The sequence below is a fragment of the Pan paniscus genome, chromosome 2 (assembly GCF_029289425.2).
Source record: "Pan paniscus chromosome 2, NHGRI_mPanPan1-v2.0_pri, whole genome shotgun sequence".
Lineage (NCBI taxonomy): Eukaryota > Metazoa > Chordata > Mammalia > Primates > Hominidae > Pan > Pan paniscus.
The window spans coordinates 196,085,911-196,107,127 of NC_085926.1; the positions used below are offsets into that span (position 1 = coordinate 196,085,911).

Below are 21,217 nucleotides of genomic sequence, written 5' to 3' on the forward strand. Positions count from 1 at the left end.
ACGAGGGTTCTTGCAGCTGACACCAGGCTGCCCAGCTTAGGTTGGGCCTGACCTCAGGACTGAGCCCAGCCCCCAGGGTAGCCCCAGTGCTCACCGTCATACCCCATGATGCCCTACTGTGTTCACAGGGGAATGAGGCAGCTCCCCACACACAGAGGGCTCCCAGGACAGGTCCTGCCAAGGGTGTGACTGATGACCTGCTCCCCGAGTCCAAAGTCCTGGCTGAGGTCCAGGCAGCTGTGTCAGGGAGGGTCACATGGCACAGGCCAGAAAGCCCCTGCCCATGGGGCTAGCATTTACCATCCACGAACGCGCTCCCTTTCAGGGTGCCTGATAGTGGTGAGGGTCAGATCGGGGATGATGGAAGTCATGGCCAGGGCAGGAGGTAAAGAGGATGCATGGCCTCCTGGCCTCGGAGAGTTTGCAAAGTGCCCCTCGGATCTGACACGGGCTGGAGAGCAGAGCACGCGGTCACTGCGCTTGGTGGCTCCTACCTGTGGGGGCTCCTCGCCGCTGGACCAGAGACAGCTTTCTGGGGGGCCTTCTGCTGCTCACTGATATCATAGAATGTTGAGTATCATACTTTCCTACCTCGCTTTTATTTGCGCGGGTTTAAATGCGCCTTAACAGAACCCGTGCAAAGGCTTGCCAACTGTCTGGCTGCACCGGATGAGTAGAGCATCTTCCTTGGTGGCAGGTGGGTGCGAGGAGGAGGGGGCTGGGCTTTTCTCCGGACGGGTGTTTGCCCAGAAGACCATCATCCCTGGACTACGTTAGGAGGAAGTGGCACCGCTCCGAGGTACGGGAAGAAGGGTTATAAAGGGGGGAGTCCACCACACATGGTCTTGAAGAAGCTTTTATAAAAGGCAAAGGCATCTTTGCCGGACGTTGTTGCAAAGGAGTAGAAACAAGCAGACGAAAACATCCCAAAGGGTAACCACTAGCGTTCCTGCTTCTTGCAACATTCATCCCAGGCTTCCAGCTCAGCCCGCCCCAGGCCAGGTGATCGGCCGCCACATCCCCTGCGACTGAAGCACCTGCTCCGCCATGAACTTGCCAAGAGCTGAGCGCCTTCGCTCCACACCGCAGCGCAGCCTCCGGGACTCCGATGGGGAAGACGGTAAAATCGATGTCCTGGGAGAGGAGGAAGATGAAGACGAGGTGGAAGACGAGGAGGAGGAGGCGAGCCAGCAGTTTCTAGAGCAGTGGCTCCAGCCGGGGCTGCAGGTGGCCCGGTGGGGCGGGGTTGCGCTTCCCCGAGAGCACATCGAGGGCGGCGGCGGCCCGAGCGACCCCTCAGAGTTTGGCACCAAGTTCAGGGCACCCCCAAGGTCTGCGGCGGCCTCTGAAGATGCCCGGCAGCCGGCAAAGCCCCCCTACTCGTACATCGCGCTCATCACCATGGCCATCCTGCAAAACCCGCACAAGCGCCTCACGCTCAGCGGCATCTGCGCCTTCATTAGTGGCCGCTTCCCCTACTACCGCCGCAAGTTCCCCGCCTGGCAGAACAGCATCCGCCACAACCTCTCGCTGAACGACTGCTTCGTTAAGATCCCCCGCGAGCCGGGCCACCCAGGCAAGGGCAACTACTGGAGCCTGGACCCCGCCTCCCAGGACATGTTCGACAATGGCAGCTTTCTCCGGCGTAGGAAGCGTTTCAAGCGCCACCAACTGACCCCGGGAGCCCACCTGCCCCACCCCTTCCCTCTATCTGCTGCACACGCCGCCCTGCACAACCCCCGCCCAGGCCCTCTGCTTGGGGCCCCTGCCCCGCCGCAGCCAGTCCCGGGGGCCTACCCCAACACCGCCCCCGGGAGACGCCCTTACACTCTGCTGCACCCGCATCCTCTTCGCTACCTACTGCTCTCGGCCCCCGTCTATGCCGGGGCACCGAAGAAAGCAGAAGGCGCGGACCTGGCGACCCCGGCACCCTTCCCGTGCTGCAGCCCTCACTTGGTCCTCAGCCTTGGGAGGAGGGCAAGGGTCTGGCGTCGCCACCGGGAGGCGGATGCATCTCTTTCAGCATTGAGAGTATTATGCAAGGGGTCAGGGGAGTGGGTACAGGGGCTGCGCAGAGTTTGTCCCCGACCGTGTGGAGCTACTGCCACCTGCTCCAGCGACCATCAAGCCTGTTGCATCCCCAGGCCGCTGCCCCTTTGCTGCAAGTGTCCGCCGCCGCCGCTGCTCGGACAATTTTGCAGCAATAGCAGCAGCATCAGGAGGAGGACTGCGCCAACGGCTGCGCTCCCACCAAGGGCGCGGTGCTGGGCGGGCACCTGTCGGCCGCGTCGGCGCTGCTGAGGTATCAGGCAGTGGCAGAGGGCTCTAGGCTGACATCGCTGGCTGCCCCTTTGGGCGGAGAGGGGACCTCACCAGTTTTTTTAGTATCGCCCACGCCCAGTTCCCTGGCCAAGTCCGCAGGGCCCTCCTAGAGCCAGGTGGGAGTGGGGAGCGACCCGCAGCTGCTCACTCCACCTTGCGCGGCCCATACTGGGCGTGTGCATCTGAATCCCGCTGGAGAGCAAACACGAACTTCTGTTCGCTGCAAAATGATTAGAAAGAAACAGCTGGATTACGTTCCTCTAAAAACCACCTGAACGTAACCTTCGCAGGGCGTCAAGTCATCTTTTCTTGCCTTCGGTTGTGGCTTCTATGGCTTTCCCGATTTGCACATTTCCTGGGGTACTATGAACGTGAGTGGGGTATTTTGTTCTGGCATTAAAAGAAAAACAAGCAAGCAAACAAAAACACAGCCTCCGATGCCAAACATGTTCCCCCTTCTTCACTTCCTTGGAACTGGAAGTATTATTCCTAAGTCTAGTGCAAAATGCTTCTACTCTCTGTGTCTTCCTGATAGGGATGTTTAATGTAAGTAGGATATTAATTTCAGAACATTGATTTCTTATCTGTGTGTCTGACGTGCCATCTTTAATGTTAAAATTAAGGTGTTAAAATTAAGCCTAGTTATATAGACGAAATAAAATGCTAAGTCACTACACTACATCGTTTATTTTCTATTATGTCTCATTCTTCCCTTTCTAAATGGAACTTTTTAAAACCTACATTATTTCCCCTCAAACAATTTATTTTCACAATTCATATTTATTATAGATAGCAGAAGTAATCCATTTTAATATGGCCTTTAAAAATTCCAAATATTTGAGGTTGAAAATGTCCTGGCTTTTAAAATAGGAAATTTACTATTTATGAGACTTCTAAAAGAAAAGAATAGGAGGGCATGTAAATATATTCTCCATTTATTTTTCATCACCCCCCAACAAGCTGGAAAACCATTTGAGATCAATTTGGAATGTAGTGGCCAACATGTACTCAGGGAAAATAAAAGGCTATATATATATATATATATATATATATATATATATATATATATATATGTATATATATATTTTAAGCACTAGAATTTTCAAAACTTATTTCTTAAAAAAAAAAAAAACTCTGAAAAGACTTTGCAACTAGAAAGGTTTAAGTGTTACTCGGCGTCAGGGGACGGAGTGGGGGGAAACCAGACAAGAACGCCCATCATGAATTGCTCCCCACAAAGAAAACAAATTTCTAGGAACTTGGCCGTTTTCCCCTGTCCTGAGTGGGGTTCCCGATTCCGTGCCGCTTTGAGGGAAGCTGCTCTGTGAATGTGAGAAAGTTTTTCCCCCAGCCCCCATCTACTCCCCACCCCCAGCTATGAATTTCTTATTTCAGGAGGGAGGACAAACATGGAGACACACATTTTTACAGTAGTCTAATTGGCCGATTTTTCTCCGGCTTCTCTTCTCCATCCCGTCTCTTGGAATTTCTTGGCATGCCCTACCTGAGATCCCCTACGGGAGATTTCCTCTTGGCTCCTGCGGTTCTGAGGACGTTCTGAAAAGTTCCCAAGCCCCACCTTTGGTAGCTGCCCAGACCCCAGCTTCCAATTCTTCCCTCTTCTTTGCACGGGTAGCCGTCAGCCCCATAGCACCACCAGCGTCCAAAATAGACCACTTTTAGCAAATCCGGCAGGGCTGGGGCAGTCTAAGAGTTTGGAAACAAACTGAGAATAGAGGGGTCCTATTTCATGCCAGGTTCTCGCTGGTTTACGTTCCAACTCCCCTCTGTCCGTTGTGCGAAAACGTCTCCAGGCCGACCTTCCTTCATTTATTGTCAACAAACGTCCTGGGAGAGCGGCTACAGCCGGCCGCTGAACCCAGAAGGGACTTTCTCTAGGCTTTCTTGGCACCCTCCCAATTATCTTCCTTCTCTTGCCCGAGGGCAGACCAACACAGCTACGAACATGGGTGACTGAGGGTCCGACCCCTTCCCGGAACCGCCTCCAAGCTCCTAATTTTTGCCTAATGTTAAACCATATCCAAAGATGAATATTTAAACCATCAATTCAGTGGCGGAGTAAATTAAACGTTATTCTCCGATCAAACAGGAGCTTCGGGTCCACCTGTTTGGAAGCACCCAGGCGGCTTGGAGAGGTCCGGCCTTCGGGTGCGACCCGCAGGGGTTGCCTTGCCCGGCTCGCGGAACGGACGTTTACCTGTCGCAGCTACGAACCCACCAACGACACCAAGCACTTGCCGGGCAGACCAGGCGTCGTGGAGGCGCCCCAGCCCCCCCACCGCCCCGCAACGACGCGTCCCAGAGGTGCGTAGTGCTTGGCGCGGTGACCAGACCTGGCCGCCTTCCTGACTGCACAGAGCGAGAGGCCACACTCTGGATCCCAGGCCGGGTCCCTGCGGTTCTGGGAGGGAGGTCCCGGACGCCTCCCAGATCTCGGGCTTCCGTAACCCTGAGGCTGGGTTTTAAAATCACGGCTCTTCCAAGTTACACGAAGAGTCCATGGTCAAGGGTCAAGGGTGGTCTTCGACCCTCGGGATCGTCTTCTTGAGAAATGGCTGAGAGCTAAGCCTAGAGCTGCCCAGGGAAGGAAGCCAAAGAGCTGGAGCCGAGCGCGAAGGGCTGGGAGGCGCGGGGAGGCCCCTTACCCCCGACCACCCCCCCTCACTGTCCTGCCCGCTAATAATAGTAACAGTATCGGCCAACTGTTTCCCCCCTGCTCCTGGTCTGCCAGGCACCGGATCCTCCTTCAGCACTCCCAGCACTCCCTGAAGAAGACACTATGGAATTCTCCGTTTTCCAGACTAGAAATAAGGAACTCGGGGAAATGAAGAAACTCGCCCGACGACCCTCAGGCAGCAGCACCTGGCCAGGTTTGCTTTCTGAACCACTAACTCCACTCGCGCGCGCCACCTTTCCTGCCTGGGCCTCTTGCGGGTCACAGGGGTGGAAGCCTGACCTGGGCCAGGGCCCGGATTTCTTCCTCCTGGCCTCTGTGCCACCGCCCCCGGTGCCAGGAAGCGCTTTTCTCTCCCCGAGACCCAGACGCGCCGAAAGACTCGCGCGGTCAGTTCCCCGCCCCACGCCCTGGGCTGTGCGTTTTCTTGTCGCGCGGTCAGTTCCCCGCCCCGCGCCCTGGGCTGTGCGTTTTCTTGTCGCGCGGTCAGTTCCCCGCCCCACGCCCTGGGCTGTGCGTGTTCTTGTCGCGCGGTCAGTTCCCCACGCCCCGGGCTGTGCGTGTTCTTGTCGCGCGGTCAGTTCCCCTCCCCACGCCCCGGGCTGTGCGTTTTCTTGTCGCGCGGTCAGTTCCCCGCCCCACGCCCTGGGCTGTGCGTTTTCTTGTCGCGCGGTCAGTTCCCCGCCCCGCGCCCTGGGCTGTGCGTTTTCTTGTCGCGCGGTCAGTTCCCCGCCCCACGCCCTGGGCTGTGCGTTTTCTTGTCGCGCGGTCAGTTCCCCGCCCCACGCCCTGGGCTGTGCGTGTTCTTGTCGCGCGGTCAGTTCCCCGCCCCGCGCCCTGGGCTGTGCGTGTTCTTGTCGCGCGGTCAGTTCCCCGCCCCGCGCCCTGGGCTGTGCGTTTTCTTGTCGCGCGGTCCGTTCCCCGCCCCGCGCCCTGGGCTGTGCGTTTTCTTCTCGCGCGGTCCGTTCCCCGCCCCACGCCCTGGGCTGTGCGTTTTCTTCTCGCGCGGTCCGTTCCCCGCCCCACGCCCTGGGCTGTGCGTTTTCTTGTCGCGCGGTCCGTTCCCCTCCCCACGCCCTGGGCTGTGCGTTTTCTTGCCAGCCTCTGCCGCGTGCGGGCAACGGCGCCGCCAGACTCCCCCAGACCGCGCTCCGGCCCACGCCCGACCAGAGCACCTGCTTCACAGGGGGGCGTTCCGCGCGTCCTTCCTCCCTGGTGTGATTTTCGTTCTTTTTCCTCTCGTGGTCCCCAAGAACCCAGGCACCCCTCGACGTCGGTGCCGGCGGTACCGGGAATCCCTCCCCCGGACTCCCTGCGGGCCCGAAGCCACCTTCTAATCCCAGCCGCCTTCCCAAGGCGGCGGAGGTGGGCAGCTCCGTGCTCCGCGCCGCCCCGCGAAGCCGGAATCTCTCTTCGGAGTCTCGCTGCAGCTCTCCACTTCGTCGCCCCGCACTGGATCCTGGTAGCGTGAACCTTGCCCGGGACGCGGGCTGCGCTGGCCTGGGGGGAAGGTCCAAGAGACGAGGGGGCCGGGACGCGGGGCTGTCGCAACGACTGGCCCTCTGCGAACCCTCGGGCCGGCAGGCTCGGGACTAGCGGGGTGGGAGTGGAGGCGGTGGCCGCTGGAGAGTAGAGAGAACGTCCAGGAACCGGTGGACTAGGGGTCCCCGGCGGCCGGCCGAGGGTTGCAAGCAGAGGGGACTGTCGGTTGCCAGCAAGTCCCGAGCAGATGCCTTCTGGCAGGGCAGTCACATCCTACAGTGCCGATTCTGTGGACATTGAGTATCCAAAATGAATAAAATCTGTTTATACATTGGAAGGTAGCTTATGATTCCAAAATCTCATCTCCAGGCTGCCTAGATCACACGGCCCCGTTTCATTCATTTTTACTTAATAACGGTCGTTAGACAATTGAGAGAAACAGCAGAAACCACGAGAAAAATAATGGAATCCAACGGCGGTAAGGACTGACAAGGCTGGCGGGGAGATTTAGCAAATGGTGGCTTCTGAGAGTTTGCACCAGTGCTTCACCACGTTTTATTGGAAGTGCGGAGAGTCATGATTCTCATTCCTCCCCAGCCTTCCGGAAAAACGCTCAGAAATTTCTTTCCACATTGACACCCGATTACAGTCTAAATAGTAACCTTATTCTGATTGTTAATGTAACCTTCTCGTAATCTCTACAAAAATACTTTAGTTTTTCTAGCTGTGTTTTCATGTAATCACTGAAATTATTTTTAATTGGTTTTAAGCATTCATTGATTCCATATACACCACCTGCAAAAAAGTTACATAGGTGATCGCTAACAATACTAGAATTCGCCCCATCCAAAGGAAACATTAGAGTAGAAAAAGAAAAAGGATTTGAGAATTCAGTATGAAATTCAGTCAATCATTACTTCCCTGTTACTCAACTACCTTAACATTGTCAGGTTTACCTGAACATAAACTTCATTTTCTTAATTGTTCTTAGAACAAAGGGATATGTTTATTGAAATCAGTAATTAAGAATATTTTGGGACAGTTATGATTTACTTAGCCAGTGAAGCAGTTTCTATTCCCAAATCCAGGCAAAGAGAACAATAAGATTGAACGTAGCCTAAGAGATTTCCTTTTTGTCAAATAATGTGATTTTGCTATGTATAGAGGAGATGTCTATATGTAAGGGCATATTTATGACCAGTAGTTCCTAAAATTAAGGGGACTATTATTGTGTTACTCAAGGTATCAGTTGTATAGGATACATTATGTCATATTTCAAACAATGTTTATAAAGAGATTAGTATAATTAACCTGTATGTACTTCTCCTCTGGGCCAACCTTGTGTCTTCTTTATCTGCTGACAGTCCCCTCCCCACTGAATTATTTTGAATCAAATCCCAGATAGTCTATCATTGTATTGTATTTTTGAATATTTCTCTAAAAGATAATAATTCCATCAATGAGACTGGGTGCAGTGGCTCCTCCCTGTAATCCCAGCTCTTTGGGAGGCAGAGGTTGGAGGATCACTTTAGGCCAGGAGTTCAAGACCACCCTGAGCAACATAGCAAGACCCCATTTATAAAAAAGAAGATTCCCATCAATGTAACCACAATACCATTATCACACCTAAATAATCCATTAATAGCATCGGTTTATCCAGGCAATATTTAAATATCTTCAATTGTCTAAAAACTTTTTGTTTAGTTGATCGGTTTGAATTAGAATGCTAATAAGGGTTACGTATTGTGTTTGGTTGATATGGGCTATTATATCTCTTTTAGATTTCCTCAATCCCCTTTTTTTTGTTTCCCTTGCATTTTTTATGGGAGAAACTGAACTGTTTGTTCTGAAGAAGTTGACATTCTGGACTTTGTAGCTGCAGGTAATAGTTTTTTGGCAAGATATTCCCAGGGATAAGGTCGTTTATTCAGACTTTTGAATATTGGCAAATAATAATATTGTTTGTAGAGGGAGAAGGATTAGTCAAGATATTTTGAAGAATCAGCTATTGAAAAAACAAATTTTTATCAGAGTAAGCATGGATCTGGTAAAGATTATGTGAAATTTTCCTAAATGCAAATACAATCTAAAATTGTAATGTCTTACAATTAAAAAATAGATTATTTTCCGTATATTTATAGAAATATAAATGATCAATCAACTATTTCATTGACAATTTTAAATCTAGTTTTATCTTGAGGAGAATAAAGTTTTTTATATCTTTAGTATTTTAGTTGAAGATCCAAAGACATTTTATGTTAAAACTTTAGGTTTTATATTGTTTTGTGTTTTAAAACATAAAATCTAAAATGTGGTAATATCCATGAGGTGCAGATAGAGTAATAGCACAAATTCTGTGTTCATGAAAATTCATTTTAGGATAACTTAATTAAAAGGACTCAGGATTTGAATGATATTAGATTAGACAGAAAAAAGTTCACTTGAGTGTAAGACATAAGTAATAAAAACCAAAGGTAGCTAACTTTTTTAGGCTTCTTCTTTCTTTAACGAGTATGCATATGAAATAAAATTTCCATGTCCATGTCCATTTTTCCATGGTACATAGGGCTTCTATAATTTCATCTATTTCATCCTGCAGTTATTTTCACGGGTTTCTGTGTCCACCACTATCTGGAATCTCTGAGATGGTGAAAACGAAATCTTATTCTTCTTTATATTTCAAACAATTCCTAGCACATTATCAAAAATACCTGATAAAATTTATTGTGTCTGTAATACTGGTAAGCATGTAAAAGGGTGGTAAATATATAGGCTTTAAGTTTAGATAGATCTAAATATTATTAAAATTACCAAATTATTGTTTTTAAAAAGTATTAGTTTCCTAGGACAAATAGAGATTTTTAGATAAGGCTGGATTTGTAATACTTTAAGCAACAGGTCACAGTGCTTAAGTATTTAATGCCGATTTGGCAAGCAGCTGATGTTTTACATAATGCTGTCGGGTATTTTATATTTGCGTGTATTTTCTGATGCACTGGATCCAGCACTTCATGTCACGTCATATATCTGTTTATAATGTATACAAATGTATTTTCATATATATTTGATGTTTGATGGCTTTGAAACTTTAATCTTGAAATAGATTTTAAATTTTTATTAAAACTATTTAAATAATTACCATAAAGAAAGAGCTCTTATTAGTTGAAAGAAAATGTAGATTCATGTTTCCTTGGAGACTAGTCTAGTTTCCAAGGATAGACGGCAGTGAGGAGTTGGGCATCTAGATGGAATTTCTGTTGGTTTGGATTCCAGCTCTGCTGCTTACCAGCTTTGTGACCTCAGGCAAACAACTTAACCTCTCCAAGCCTCAATTTCCCCATCTATCTAATGGTGATATTTATAAGTTTCGCCTTATAGGGCCATGGTGGGGATTCCATGAAATAGTGAATGTGAAGTGCTTAGCACAGTGCCTGGCACATACTCAATGCTCTATGCATGTCAGCTAGTACTTAATGATGCTAATAGACATGTTATGTTCCGAAGCACGGGCGGGATCTTGCCTGACGTCCTTCTCTCTGCGTCCTGGTCAGTCTTCACATGGTGGGCATCCTTTATTTCCGGTCACACACGGGTGGTACACAGAACATGCTGTTTCTTTCCTGCCAGAAGGTTCCTGCTGCAGCTCTCCTGCTAGTTTAGCTTAGCCTTCTGGTTTGAGGGATGAGTCACATGTACCATCACTTCCCAGGACCAACAGGACCTTTGAGGAAAGCTATCCCTGCTTACACAGAGAATTGCCCTTGCCTAACACTGAAGCCTGGCAGAGTAACATGAAGTAACCACAGCAATTCTAAAATTAGAATTAGCATGCCTAGAATAACAGGTAGAAGCTTCTCTTGTACTTTATCACTTGCTTCATTTCTGCTCAGCCTAATTTTCACTTGATGTGTAGATTTATTTTTTGTTCACCCATCCAGAAAATGTTGACTGAGGAATTACTCTGTGTTAGGTGCTGTTGTAGGAGCAAGGGATACAATGATGATCAAGGCAGATGCAGCCCTTACCTTCAGGTTGTGGAGTCCGGATACAGACTGGAGGCAGGCAGCTGTAAGATGTGCGACAAATGCTGCGCTGGATCAGCCCATGGTATTAGGAGAGCAGGTAAGGAAGGGTGGGGATGGGAGCGGACAACCTGGAGGAAGAGGCACCTAAGCAGAGTCCGGAAGGCTGAGGAGGAGTCAGCAAGTAAAAGAGAGGGGAATCATGACATGCCATCTCAACTGTAGGGCACGGCTAGCTGGCTGACTTAGCTGCTGTAACACCGGATTTTTGCAAGACTCCCTGAGTATTTCTCGTGGACTTGCGAACAAATCTGAGCAAGAAAACCACGTAATTTCTTTTATGCCCTGCCCAAGAAAGCCACCTGGAGGGGCAAGGGGACCTTAGCAGAAAGAAGCTGGAGGTGGGGGGAGAGCAGGGTGATATTACTCTCCATATGGTGGGGGGTGGACACCTCCCTGTCATATGGCTCGTAATATCCAGCGGGGGAGAGGGGGTTGACTTTCCCCTACGTTATTGGTAATATCACCCCCCTCTCTCCCGCTAAATATTAAGTACAATATCACAGGTGGGGTGTACACCCCCGGCGATGTTTGAAGTAATATCAACTTCTCCCCCTCTGGATGTTAGAAACAATATCACGGGGGTGTACATCCCCCTGCGATCCTGGGAGTAACATCATCCTCTTTCCCCCGGATATTAGGAACAATATCATGGGGAGGGGGGTGCACACCCCCTGCGATATTGAAAGTCATATCATCTTCTTTCTCCCTGGATATTAGGAACAATATCACAGAAGGTGTTTACAACTTTTGCAATGTTGGGAGTAATACCATCCTCTCTCACCCTAGATATTCAGAACAACATGACATGGGAATTGTACCCTTCTGTTTATTGAGAGTAATATCATCCTCTCCCTTTCTGTATATTAGAAACAATATCACAGAGGGCTGTGTACACCCCCAGGAATGTTTTGAGTAATATTATCCTCTCTCTGCCTGGATATTTGGAACAATATGATAGGAGTTGTGTACACCCACTGTGATATTCGGTTTAATATCAACTTCTATCCCCTGGATATTGGGAGTAATATCTATTTTTAGCCCCTGGATACTAGGGACAATATCACAGGAGGGGTGTATACACACGGCGCTATTGGGAGTAATATCATTTTCTCCACCCCTTGATATTAGGTACAATATAACAGTGGGGACGTGTACCCCCTGGGATATTGGGAGTAATATTAATCTCTTCCCCTGTGGATGTTAGGAACAATATCACAGAAGGTGTGTATACCCCCAGCGATATTGGGAGTAAGATCATCCTCTCCCAACTTGGATATTAGGAACAATATCACAGAAGGTGTGTATACCCCCAGCAGATATTGGGAGTAATATCATCCTCTCCCAAAATGGAGATTAGGAACAATATCACAGGAAAGGTGTACACCTCTTCTGATATTTGTGGTAATATCATCTCCTCCCCTCATTGATATTAGGAATGATATCACAAGGTGTGTACAGCCCCTGCGATATTGGGAGTAATATTATTCTCTCTTCCCCTGGATATTAGAAATAATATCACAGGCGGAGTGTACAGCCAACCCCCTGTGATATTGGGGGTAATGTCATCCTCTTTTAACCTGGATATTAGGAACAATATCACAGGGGGCTTGGACATTTCTTTCGATACTGGGAGTAATATCATCCTCTCCACAAGTAAATAGTAGGAAAAATATCAAAGGTGTGTACACCGCTTGTGATATTGGGAGTAATATCATCCTACCTCACCTGGATATTAGAAAAAATATCGGGGGGCATTTACACCACCTGCGATATTGGGAATAATATAATTTTCTACCCCAGTGGATATTTAGAACAATATCACAGGGGCAGTGTACACCCTCTGAGATATTGCGAGTAATATCATTCTCACTCCGCCGCCCCCACCCCAGATATTAGGAACAATATAACAGGCAGATTATACACCTGCTGCAACATTGAAAGTAATATCATCCTTTTCCCCCTGGATATTAGGAACAATATCTTATGGGGGGTTTACAGCCCATTCCATTTTGGGAGTAATATCAACTTCTTCATTGCTGGAAATAAGAAACAATATAGCAGTTCTGGTGTACACACCCTGTGATATGGGCAGTAATATCATAGACTCTCCCCCGGCATACTAGGAACAATATCAAAAAGGGGTGTATACCCACAGCGATTTTGGGATTAATATCATACTCTCCCCCCTGGATATTAGGAGCCATATCAAAGAAGGAGTGTCTACCCCTTGCGATAGTGACAGTAATATCATCCTCTCCCTCCCTGGATATTAAGAACAATACCACAGAATTGGTGTACACCCACTACGATCATGGGAGTAACGTCATCCTCTAACCCCTGGATATGAAAAACAATATCACAGAGGAGGTGTACACCCCTCGCAATATGGCCAGTAATATCATCGTCTCCTCCACTGCGTATTAGGAACAATATCAAAAGGGGTGTGTACACCTCCTGCGCTATTGGGAGTAATGTCATTCTCTTTTCCCCTGAATATGAGGAATAATATCACTGATGGGGTGTACAACTCCTACGATATAGGCAGTAATATCATCCTCTCCCAACCTGGATATTAGGAACAAAATAACAGGACATGTACACCCCCTGCGATACTGGGAATAATATCATCCTCTCTCCCACTTAATATTAGAAACCGTATCCCAGGAAGAGTGTAAACCCTCTGAGATATTGAGAGTAATATCATCCACTCCCTACCTAAATATTAAAAACAATGTCACGGGAGGGGTGTACACCCCTACAATATTGGGAGTAATATCATCCTCTCCCTCCCTAGTTATTAGAAACAATATAAAAGGGGTCATGTACACCCCCTGTGATATTGGGAGTAATATCATTCTAATCCCCCCTGGATATTAGGAAGAATATTATACAGGGGATGTACACCCCTTGACATATTGTGAGTCATATCATTTATCTTCCCTTGGACGTTAGGGACAACATCACGGGGCGGGGGGTGTCCCCTGTTATATTGAAATTATTATCATCCTCTCCCAAACTGAATATTAAAAACAACATCACGGGGGTGTTGTGACCCCAGCAATATGGACAGTGCTATCATTGTCCCCCTCTCTAAATATTAAGAACAGTATCACAAGAGGGGTGTACCCCCCCTGCGATATGGCCAGTAATATCATCGTCTCTACCTTTGGATACTAGGAACAACATCACAGAGGGTGTGTACACCCCCTGCGATATTGGGCATAATGTTAGCCTCTCTTCCCCTGGATATGAGGAACAATATCCCTGGTCGGGGGAGGTGGAGTACATTAAGAACAATATCTGAAGGAGGTGGGTGTACACCCCGTGAGATATTGGGTGTAGTATCATCCTCTCTTTCCTAGGATATTAAGAACAATATCACAGGAGGGGTGTACAGCCCCTGCGATATTGTGAATAATATCACCCTACCCCCCTCTCGATATAAGGAACAATATCCCGGGGTGGGTGTACATCCCCTGCGATATTGGGCATAATGTCATCATCTCCCAACGTGGATATTGGGAATAATGTCACAGGGGGGTGTACACCTTCTTCGATATTGGGAGTAGTATCGTCCTCTCCCCTCGGGATTGTAGGCAAAATATGGAAGGGGTTTTACAACTCATGCGATATGGGCAGTAATATCATCCTCTCTCCACCTAGATATTAGGAACTATATCACAGGCGGCTGTACACTTGTTACGATATTGGGAGTAATATCATCCTCTCCCATCATGGATATTAAGAACAATATTCCAAAGGAGGTGTACACCCCCTGCGATACTGACAGTAATATTTGGCTCTCCCCTTCGGGATATTAGGAACAATATCGCAGGAGGTGTGTACAACCCCTGTGATATTGGGAGTAATATCGTCTTCTCCCCCGAATATAAGGAACAATGTCACAGGAGGATGTACACCCCCTGGGATATTGGGAGTAATATCATTTTCTCCCCCTCGAGATATTCGGAACAATATCACAGTGGGTGTGTACAGCCGCTGCGACATTGCCACGGGTATCATCCTCTCCCTCACAGGATATAAGGAACAATGTCACAAGGGGTGTACACCCCCTGCGATATTGGGGGTAATATCTTCCCCTCCCCCGCTGGCTATTAGGAACAGTGTCACAGAAGGGGTGTCCACTCCCTGCTATATTGGGAGTGAGATCATCCTCTCTGTCCCCGGATATTAGGAACAATATCCCTAGGGAGTGTACACCTCCTGCAATATTGAGACTAACATCATCCTCTCGCCCCCTGGATATTAGGATCAATATCACAGGGGTGGTGTACATCCCCTGCGAAACTGGAAGAAATATCATCCTCTCCACCTTTGGATGATAGGGACAATATCACGGGGGAAGTCTACGCCCCCTGCGATATTGGGAGTCATATCATCCTCTCCCACCCAGGATATTCGGAAAAAAGATGACCGAAGTGATGTATACCCACTGCGATATTTTTCATAATGTCATCCTCTACTCCCTGGCAATTAGGAATAACATCATAGAGGGGTGTACACTTTCTGTGATATTGGGAGTAACATCCTCTACCCCTCGGATATCGGGAACAATTATATTAAGTATTAATATTCATAAATATAACAATTAATAGAAATCATCAATATAAATAATTACTATAAAGATAGTAAAAGTTAATACGGATTAAAAATATTAATGGTTACTATTAATAATTAATAGCAACCTCACAATAATAACATAATGATATCGGTAATTAATGTTACTTAATTAAATCAATACGTGATGTTGGTAATAAAACAATTAAGATTAATAACTAATATTGAAAAATGACAATACTAATAATTAATTTTAATCATGCATAAACATATTTAAAATAATCATTAATGATTAATAACGTTATACTATTAATTAATATTACCATTGATAATTATTAAGACATGTTTAACAATAATATTATTAAGATTGATGCTTAATAATTAATCGTATTATTTCTCCTAATACCGCAGGGGGTGTACACCTACCCGAGATATTGTTCCTAATATCCAGGGATGGAGAGCATGATATTAGTTTTAATATCTCAGTAGGTGTACACTCACCCTGTGACACTGATCCTAATATCCAGGGGATAGAGTATGACATGACTCCCAACATAGCAATGAATGTACAGCCACCCGGTGATATTGCTCCTAATATTCACGGAAGAAGCGTAGGATATTACTCCCAATATCGCAGGGAGTGTACACCTCTTCTGTGACATTGTTCCTGGTATCCCGCGGGGGAGAGGATGATAATAATTAAAGTATCGCAGGCTGTGTTCACTCACCCTGTGATATTGTTATAAATATCCTGAAAGGGAGAGGATGATATTACTCCCCGTAATAGATAGATATTACTCCCCATAACAGAGCAGGAGGTGTACACCCACCGTGTGATACTGTTCCTAATATTCAGAGGCAGAGAGGTCGATATTACTCTCAATATCGCAGGAAGTGTACACCCCCGTGTGAGATGGTCCTTAATAATATTCCAAGGCAGAGGGGTTGATATTACTACATTTATCGCAGAAAGTGTACACCCCCCCAGGGATGTTGTTCCCATGATCCTGGAGAGAAGAGGATGATATTAGTTTAAATATGACAGAAGGTGTACACGCCCTCACTGATATTGTTTCTAATTTCAGTGTGGGAGAGGAGGATATGACACCCAATATCACAGGGAGTAGAAACACAGCTGTGATACGGTTCTTAATATTCAGGGTGGAAGAGGATATTACTCCCAATACAGACGGGTGTACAACCTCTGCACACCGAGGGTGTACACCCATCTGTCAAACAGCACATAATTTCCAGAGGGGGAGATATTACCCCCAATATAGTAAACAGGCTGTGAGTCCACCGTGGATCGTAATAACTCGGGGGGGAGAGGAGGTGGCTCTTACTCCCCATATCGCGGGGGGTGCCTCACCCCACTGCGAGGTGGATCATAATAGCGAGGGGGGGGGAGAAGGGGTGGCTGTTACTCCCCATATCGCGGAGGGTGCCTCACCCCCCTGACATGTGGATCGTAATAAATAGCCGGGGGGGGGGAAAGGGGGTGGCTCTTACTCCCCATATCTCAGGGGGTGCCTCACACCCCTGCAATGTGGATCATAATAAATAGCTGGGGGGGAAAGGGGGTGGCCCTTACTCCCCATACCGCGGGAGGTGCCTCACCCCCTGCGATGTGACCTGTGTCCATTGTGAGCATTCTCTTTTTTCCTGCTATTAGGAACAACTTCACAGAGTGTGTGTACACAGCCTGCGATATGAAAACTAATATCCTCTGCACCTCCGCATGTACGGACCATATCACACACTGGGTGTACACTTTTTGCGGGATTTGGGGTCATGTCATCCTGTGTTTCCCTAAATAGTCGGGGAAATATCACAGGCCTATTCGGAGGCACATCCTACTTTTGCTACTGGAAATTAGGAGTAATGTCACAGATGGGGTGTAAAGCCGCTGTCATATTTGAAGTAATATCATGCTCTCCCCCACTAGTTGTGACGCACAGTATCACAGGGGGTATATACCTTCTGCGGTATTGGGAGTAATATCATCATCTCTTCCTTTACATGATAGGAACAACATCAGAGACGGGGTGTACACCCCGTGTGTTTTTGAAAGCAATGTCATTCACTCTTCTTCTAGATTTTACGATTCATATCACAGGCGGGGTGTGCACCCCTTCGTATATTGGGAGTCATCGGATCCTTTTTCAAGCTGTATATTTAGAACAATATCCCATGGGGCTGTACATGTCTTCGATACTGGTCGTAATATCATCTTGTCCTTTCCTGGATACAAGAAAAAATATCACAGACGAGGTGTACACCCCTTGTAATATTGGGAGTAATATCACCTCTCCCCATGTGGTTATTGAGGACAAAATCACAGGGTGGTGTACAGTTCCTACTTTATTGAGAGTAATATCATCCACTCACCCCCCGGATATCAGGAGCCACATCACAGAAGAGTTGTACACCCCTTCGATATTGTCAGCAATATCACCGTCTTCCCACCTAGATATTAGGAACAATACCCCGGGGGGTTTGGGGGTGTACACCCACTGCGAGATCCAGAGTAATATCAGCCTTTTCCCGCTGGATATTAGGAAGTATATCACAGGTGTGTGTGCACCTTCTGCGATATTGGGAGTAATATCAGCCTCTACCCCGCTGCATATTAGGAACAATATACGGGGGGCGTGGGGGTTACGCTCCCTGCGATATTGAGAGTAATGTTATTCTCTTCTCCCTGTACGTTAGGAACTATATCACGGGGTCTGTACACCTTCTGCCATGTTGGGATTAATGTAATCCTCTCCCCCCATTGAATATCAAAAACAATATCACAGAAGGGCGTACACCCTCTGCGATATGGCCAGTAATACCATCGTCTCTACCTTTGGATACTAGGAACAACATCACAGAGGGTGTGTACACCCCCTGCGATATTGGGCGTAATGTTAGCCTCTCTTCCCCTGGATATGAGGAACAATATCCCTGGTCGGGGGAGGTGGAGTACATTAAGAACAATATCTGAAGGAGGTGGGTGTACACCCCCTGAGATATTGGGTGTAGTATCACCCTCTCTTTCCTAGGATATTAAGAACAATATCACAGGAGGGGTGTACAGCCCCTGCGATATTGGGAGTAATATCATCCCCTCCCCCTCTCTATATAAGGAACAATATCCCGGGGTGGGTGTACATCCCCTGCGATACTGGGCGTAATGTCATCATCTCCCAACGTGGATATTGGGAATAATGTCCCAGGGGGGTGTACACCTTCTTCGATATTGGGAGTAGTATCATCCTCTCCCCTCGGGATTGTAGGCAAAATATGGAAGGGGTTTTACAGCTCATGCGATGTGGGCAGTAATATCATCCTCTCTCCACCTAGATATTAGGAACTATATCACAGGCGGCTGTACACTTGTTACGATATTGGGAGTAATATCATCCTCTCCCATCATGGATATTAAGAACAATATTACCAAAGAGGTGTACACCCCCTGCGATATTGACAGTAATATTTGGCTCTCCCCTTCGGGTTATTAGGAACAATGTTGCAGGAGGTGTGCACAACCCCTGCGATATTGGGAGTCATATCATCTTCTCCCCCTGAATATAAGAAACAATATCACAGTGGGTGTGTACAGCCGCTGCGACGTTGCCACCAGTATCATCCTCTCCCTCCCAGGATATAAGGAACAATGTCACAAGGGGGCGCACACCCCCTGCGATATTGGGGGTAATATCTTCCTCTGCCCCGCTGGCTATTAGGAACAATGTCACAGAAGGGGTGTCCACTCCCTGCTATATTGGGAGTGAGATCTTCCTCTCCATCCCTGAATATTAGGAACAATATCCCTAGGGAGTGTACACCTCCTGCAATAGTGAGACTAAGATCATCCTCTCGCCCCCTGGATATTAGGATCAATATCATAGGGGTGGTGTACACCCCCTGCAAAATTGGAAGAAATATCATCCTCTCCACCTTTGGACGTTAGGGACAGTATCACGGGGGAGGTCTACGCCCCCTGGGATATTGGGAGTCATATCATCCGCTCCCACCCAGGACATTAGGAACAAGATGACTGAACGGAGGTACACCCACAGCGATATTTTCAATCATGTCATCCTCTACGCCCTGGCAATTAGGAGAAACATCATAGAGGGGTGTACACTTTCAGCGACATCGGGAGTAATATCCTCTCCCCCACAGATATCGGGAACAGTTATATTAATTATTAATATTAATAAATATATTAATTAATAGTAATCATCGATATTAATAATTGCAATAGAGATAGTAAAAGTTAATACGGATTAAAAATATTAACAATTACTATTAATAATAACAATATCACTATTAATAATAAAATAATGATATTAATCAATGTTACATAAATCAGTCATAAGTGATGTTGGTAATAAAACAATATTAAGATTAATAACTAATATTGAAAAATGACATTAATACAGATAATTTTAATCATGCAATCGTACATTTAAAATAATCATTAATGATTAATAACGTTATACTATTAATTAATATTACCATTGATAATTATTAAGACTGATGTTTAACAATTAATATTATTAAGATTGGTGCTTAATAATTAATCGTATTATTTCTCCTAATACCGCAGGGGGTGTACACCTACCCGAGATATTGTTCCTAATATCCAGGGATGGAGAGCATGATATTAGTTTTAATATCTCAGTAGGTGTACACTCACCCTGTGACACTGATCCTAATATCCAGGGAGTAGAGTATGACATGACTCCCAACATAGCAATGAATGTACAGCCACCCGGTGATATTGCTCCTAATATTCATGGAAGAAGCATAGGATATTACTTCCAAAATCGCAGGGAGTGTACACCTCTTCTGTGACATTGTTCCTGGTATCCCGAGGGGGAGAGGATGATAATAATTCCAGTATCGCAGGCTGTGATCACCCACCCTGTGATATTGTTATTAACATCCTGAAAGGGAGAGGATGATATTACTCCCCGTAATAGATAGATATTACTCCCCATAACAGAGCAGGAGGTGTACACCCACCCTGTGATATTGTTCCTAATATTCAGAGGCTGAGAGGTCGATATTACTCCCAATATGGCAGGAAGTGTACACCCCCGTGTGAGATGGTCCTTAATAATATTCCAAGGTGGAGGGGGAGATATTACTCCCAATATCGCAGAAAGTGTACCCCCCCAGGGATATTGTTCTCATGATCCTGGAGGGAAGAGGATGATGTCACTTTAAATATCACAGAAGGTGTGCACGCCCCCACTGATATCGGTTCTAATTTCCATGTGGGAGAGGAGGATGTGACGCCCAATCACACCTGCAGTAGAAACACAGCTATGATACTGTTCTTAATATTCAGGGAGGAAGACAATGATATTACTCCCAAAACAGACGACTGTACACCCTCTGCACACCAAGGGTGTACCCCCATCTGTGAAATAGTTTATAATTTCCAGAGGGGGAGATGATATCACTCCGAATACCGTAAACAGGCTGTGAGTCCACCGCGGATCCTAAAAACCAGGGAGGGAAGAGGGGCTGGCAATTACTCCCCGCATCGCGGGGCGTGTCTCACCCCCTTGCGATGGGGGTCCTAAGAGCCAGTGGGGGATGAGGGGCTGGCTCTCAGTCACTGCCTTGCGGGTGGTCCTTCCCCCCCTGCGATGGGGGTCCTAAGAGCCAGGGGGGGAAGAGGGGCTGGCTCTTACACCCCGCATCAAGGGGGGTCCCGGCGATGGGGGTCCTAAGAGCCACGGGGGAAGAGGGGCTGCCTCTCAGTCCCCGCCTTGCGGGGGGTGCCTCCTCCCCCTGCGATGGGGGTCCTAAGAGCCAGGGGGGGAAAGGAGCTGGCTGTCAGTCCCTGTCTCGCGGGGGTGCCTCCCCGCTCCGGGATGGGGGTCCTAAGAGCCAGTGGGGGATGAGGGGCTGGTTCTCAGTCCCAGCCTCGCGGGGGTGCCTCCCCACCAGGCGATGGGGATCCAAAGAGCCAGGGGGGTAAGAGGGGCAGGCTCTCATTCCCCCCCTCGCGGGGGGTGGCTACCTCCCCTGCGATGGGGGTCCTTAGAGC

At 47.5% G+C, this 21,217-nt stretch overlaps 1 protein-coding gene and 1 pseudogene across 1 annotated transcript; both read left to right on the forward strand.

Annotated features, from left to right (window-relative positions):
• The first annotated feature begins 277 nt into the window (after positions 1-277).
• Positions 278-2,998, forward strand: LOC117976740 (forkhead box protein D4-like 1; annotated as a pseudogene).
• A 392-nt stretch (positions 2,999-3,390) lies between these two features.
• Positions 3,391-9,627, forward strand: LOC129397494 (uncharacterized). The gene is made up of 2 exons (XM_055110847.2): positions 3,391-4,647; positions 5,075-9,627. Exon 2 carries the CDS (start codon positions 5,123-5,125, stop codon positions 6,236-6,238), a length of 1,116 nt encoding a protein of 371 aa, XP_054966822.1. The 5' UTR covers positions 3,391-4,647; positions 5,075-5,122; the 3' UTR covers positions 6,239-9,627.
• Positions 9,628-21,217: the final 11,590 nt, after the last annotated feature.

What these genes read in the sequence shown, in the direction of transcription:
- LOC129397494 (XM_055110847.2), top strand. Translation starts at nt 5,123, where the DNA reads ATGGAATTCTCCGTTTTCCAGACTAGAAATAAGGAACTCGGGGAAATG.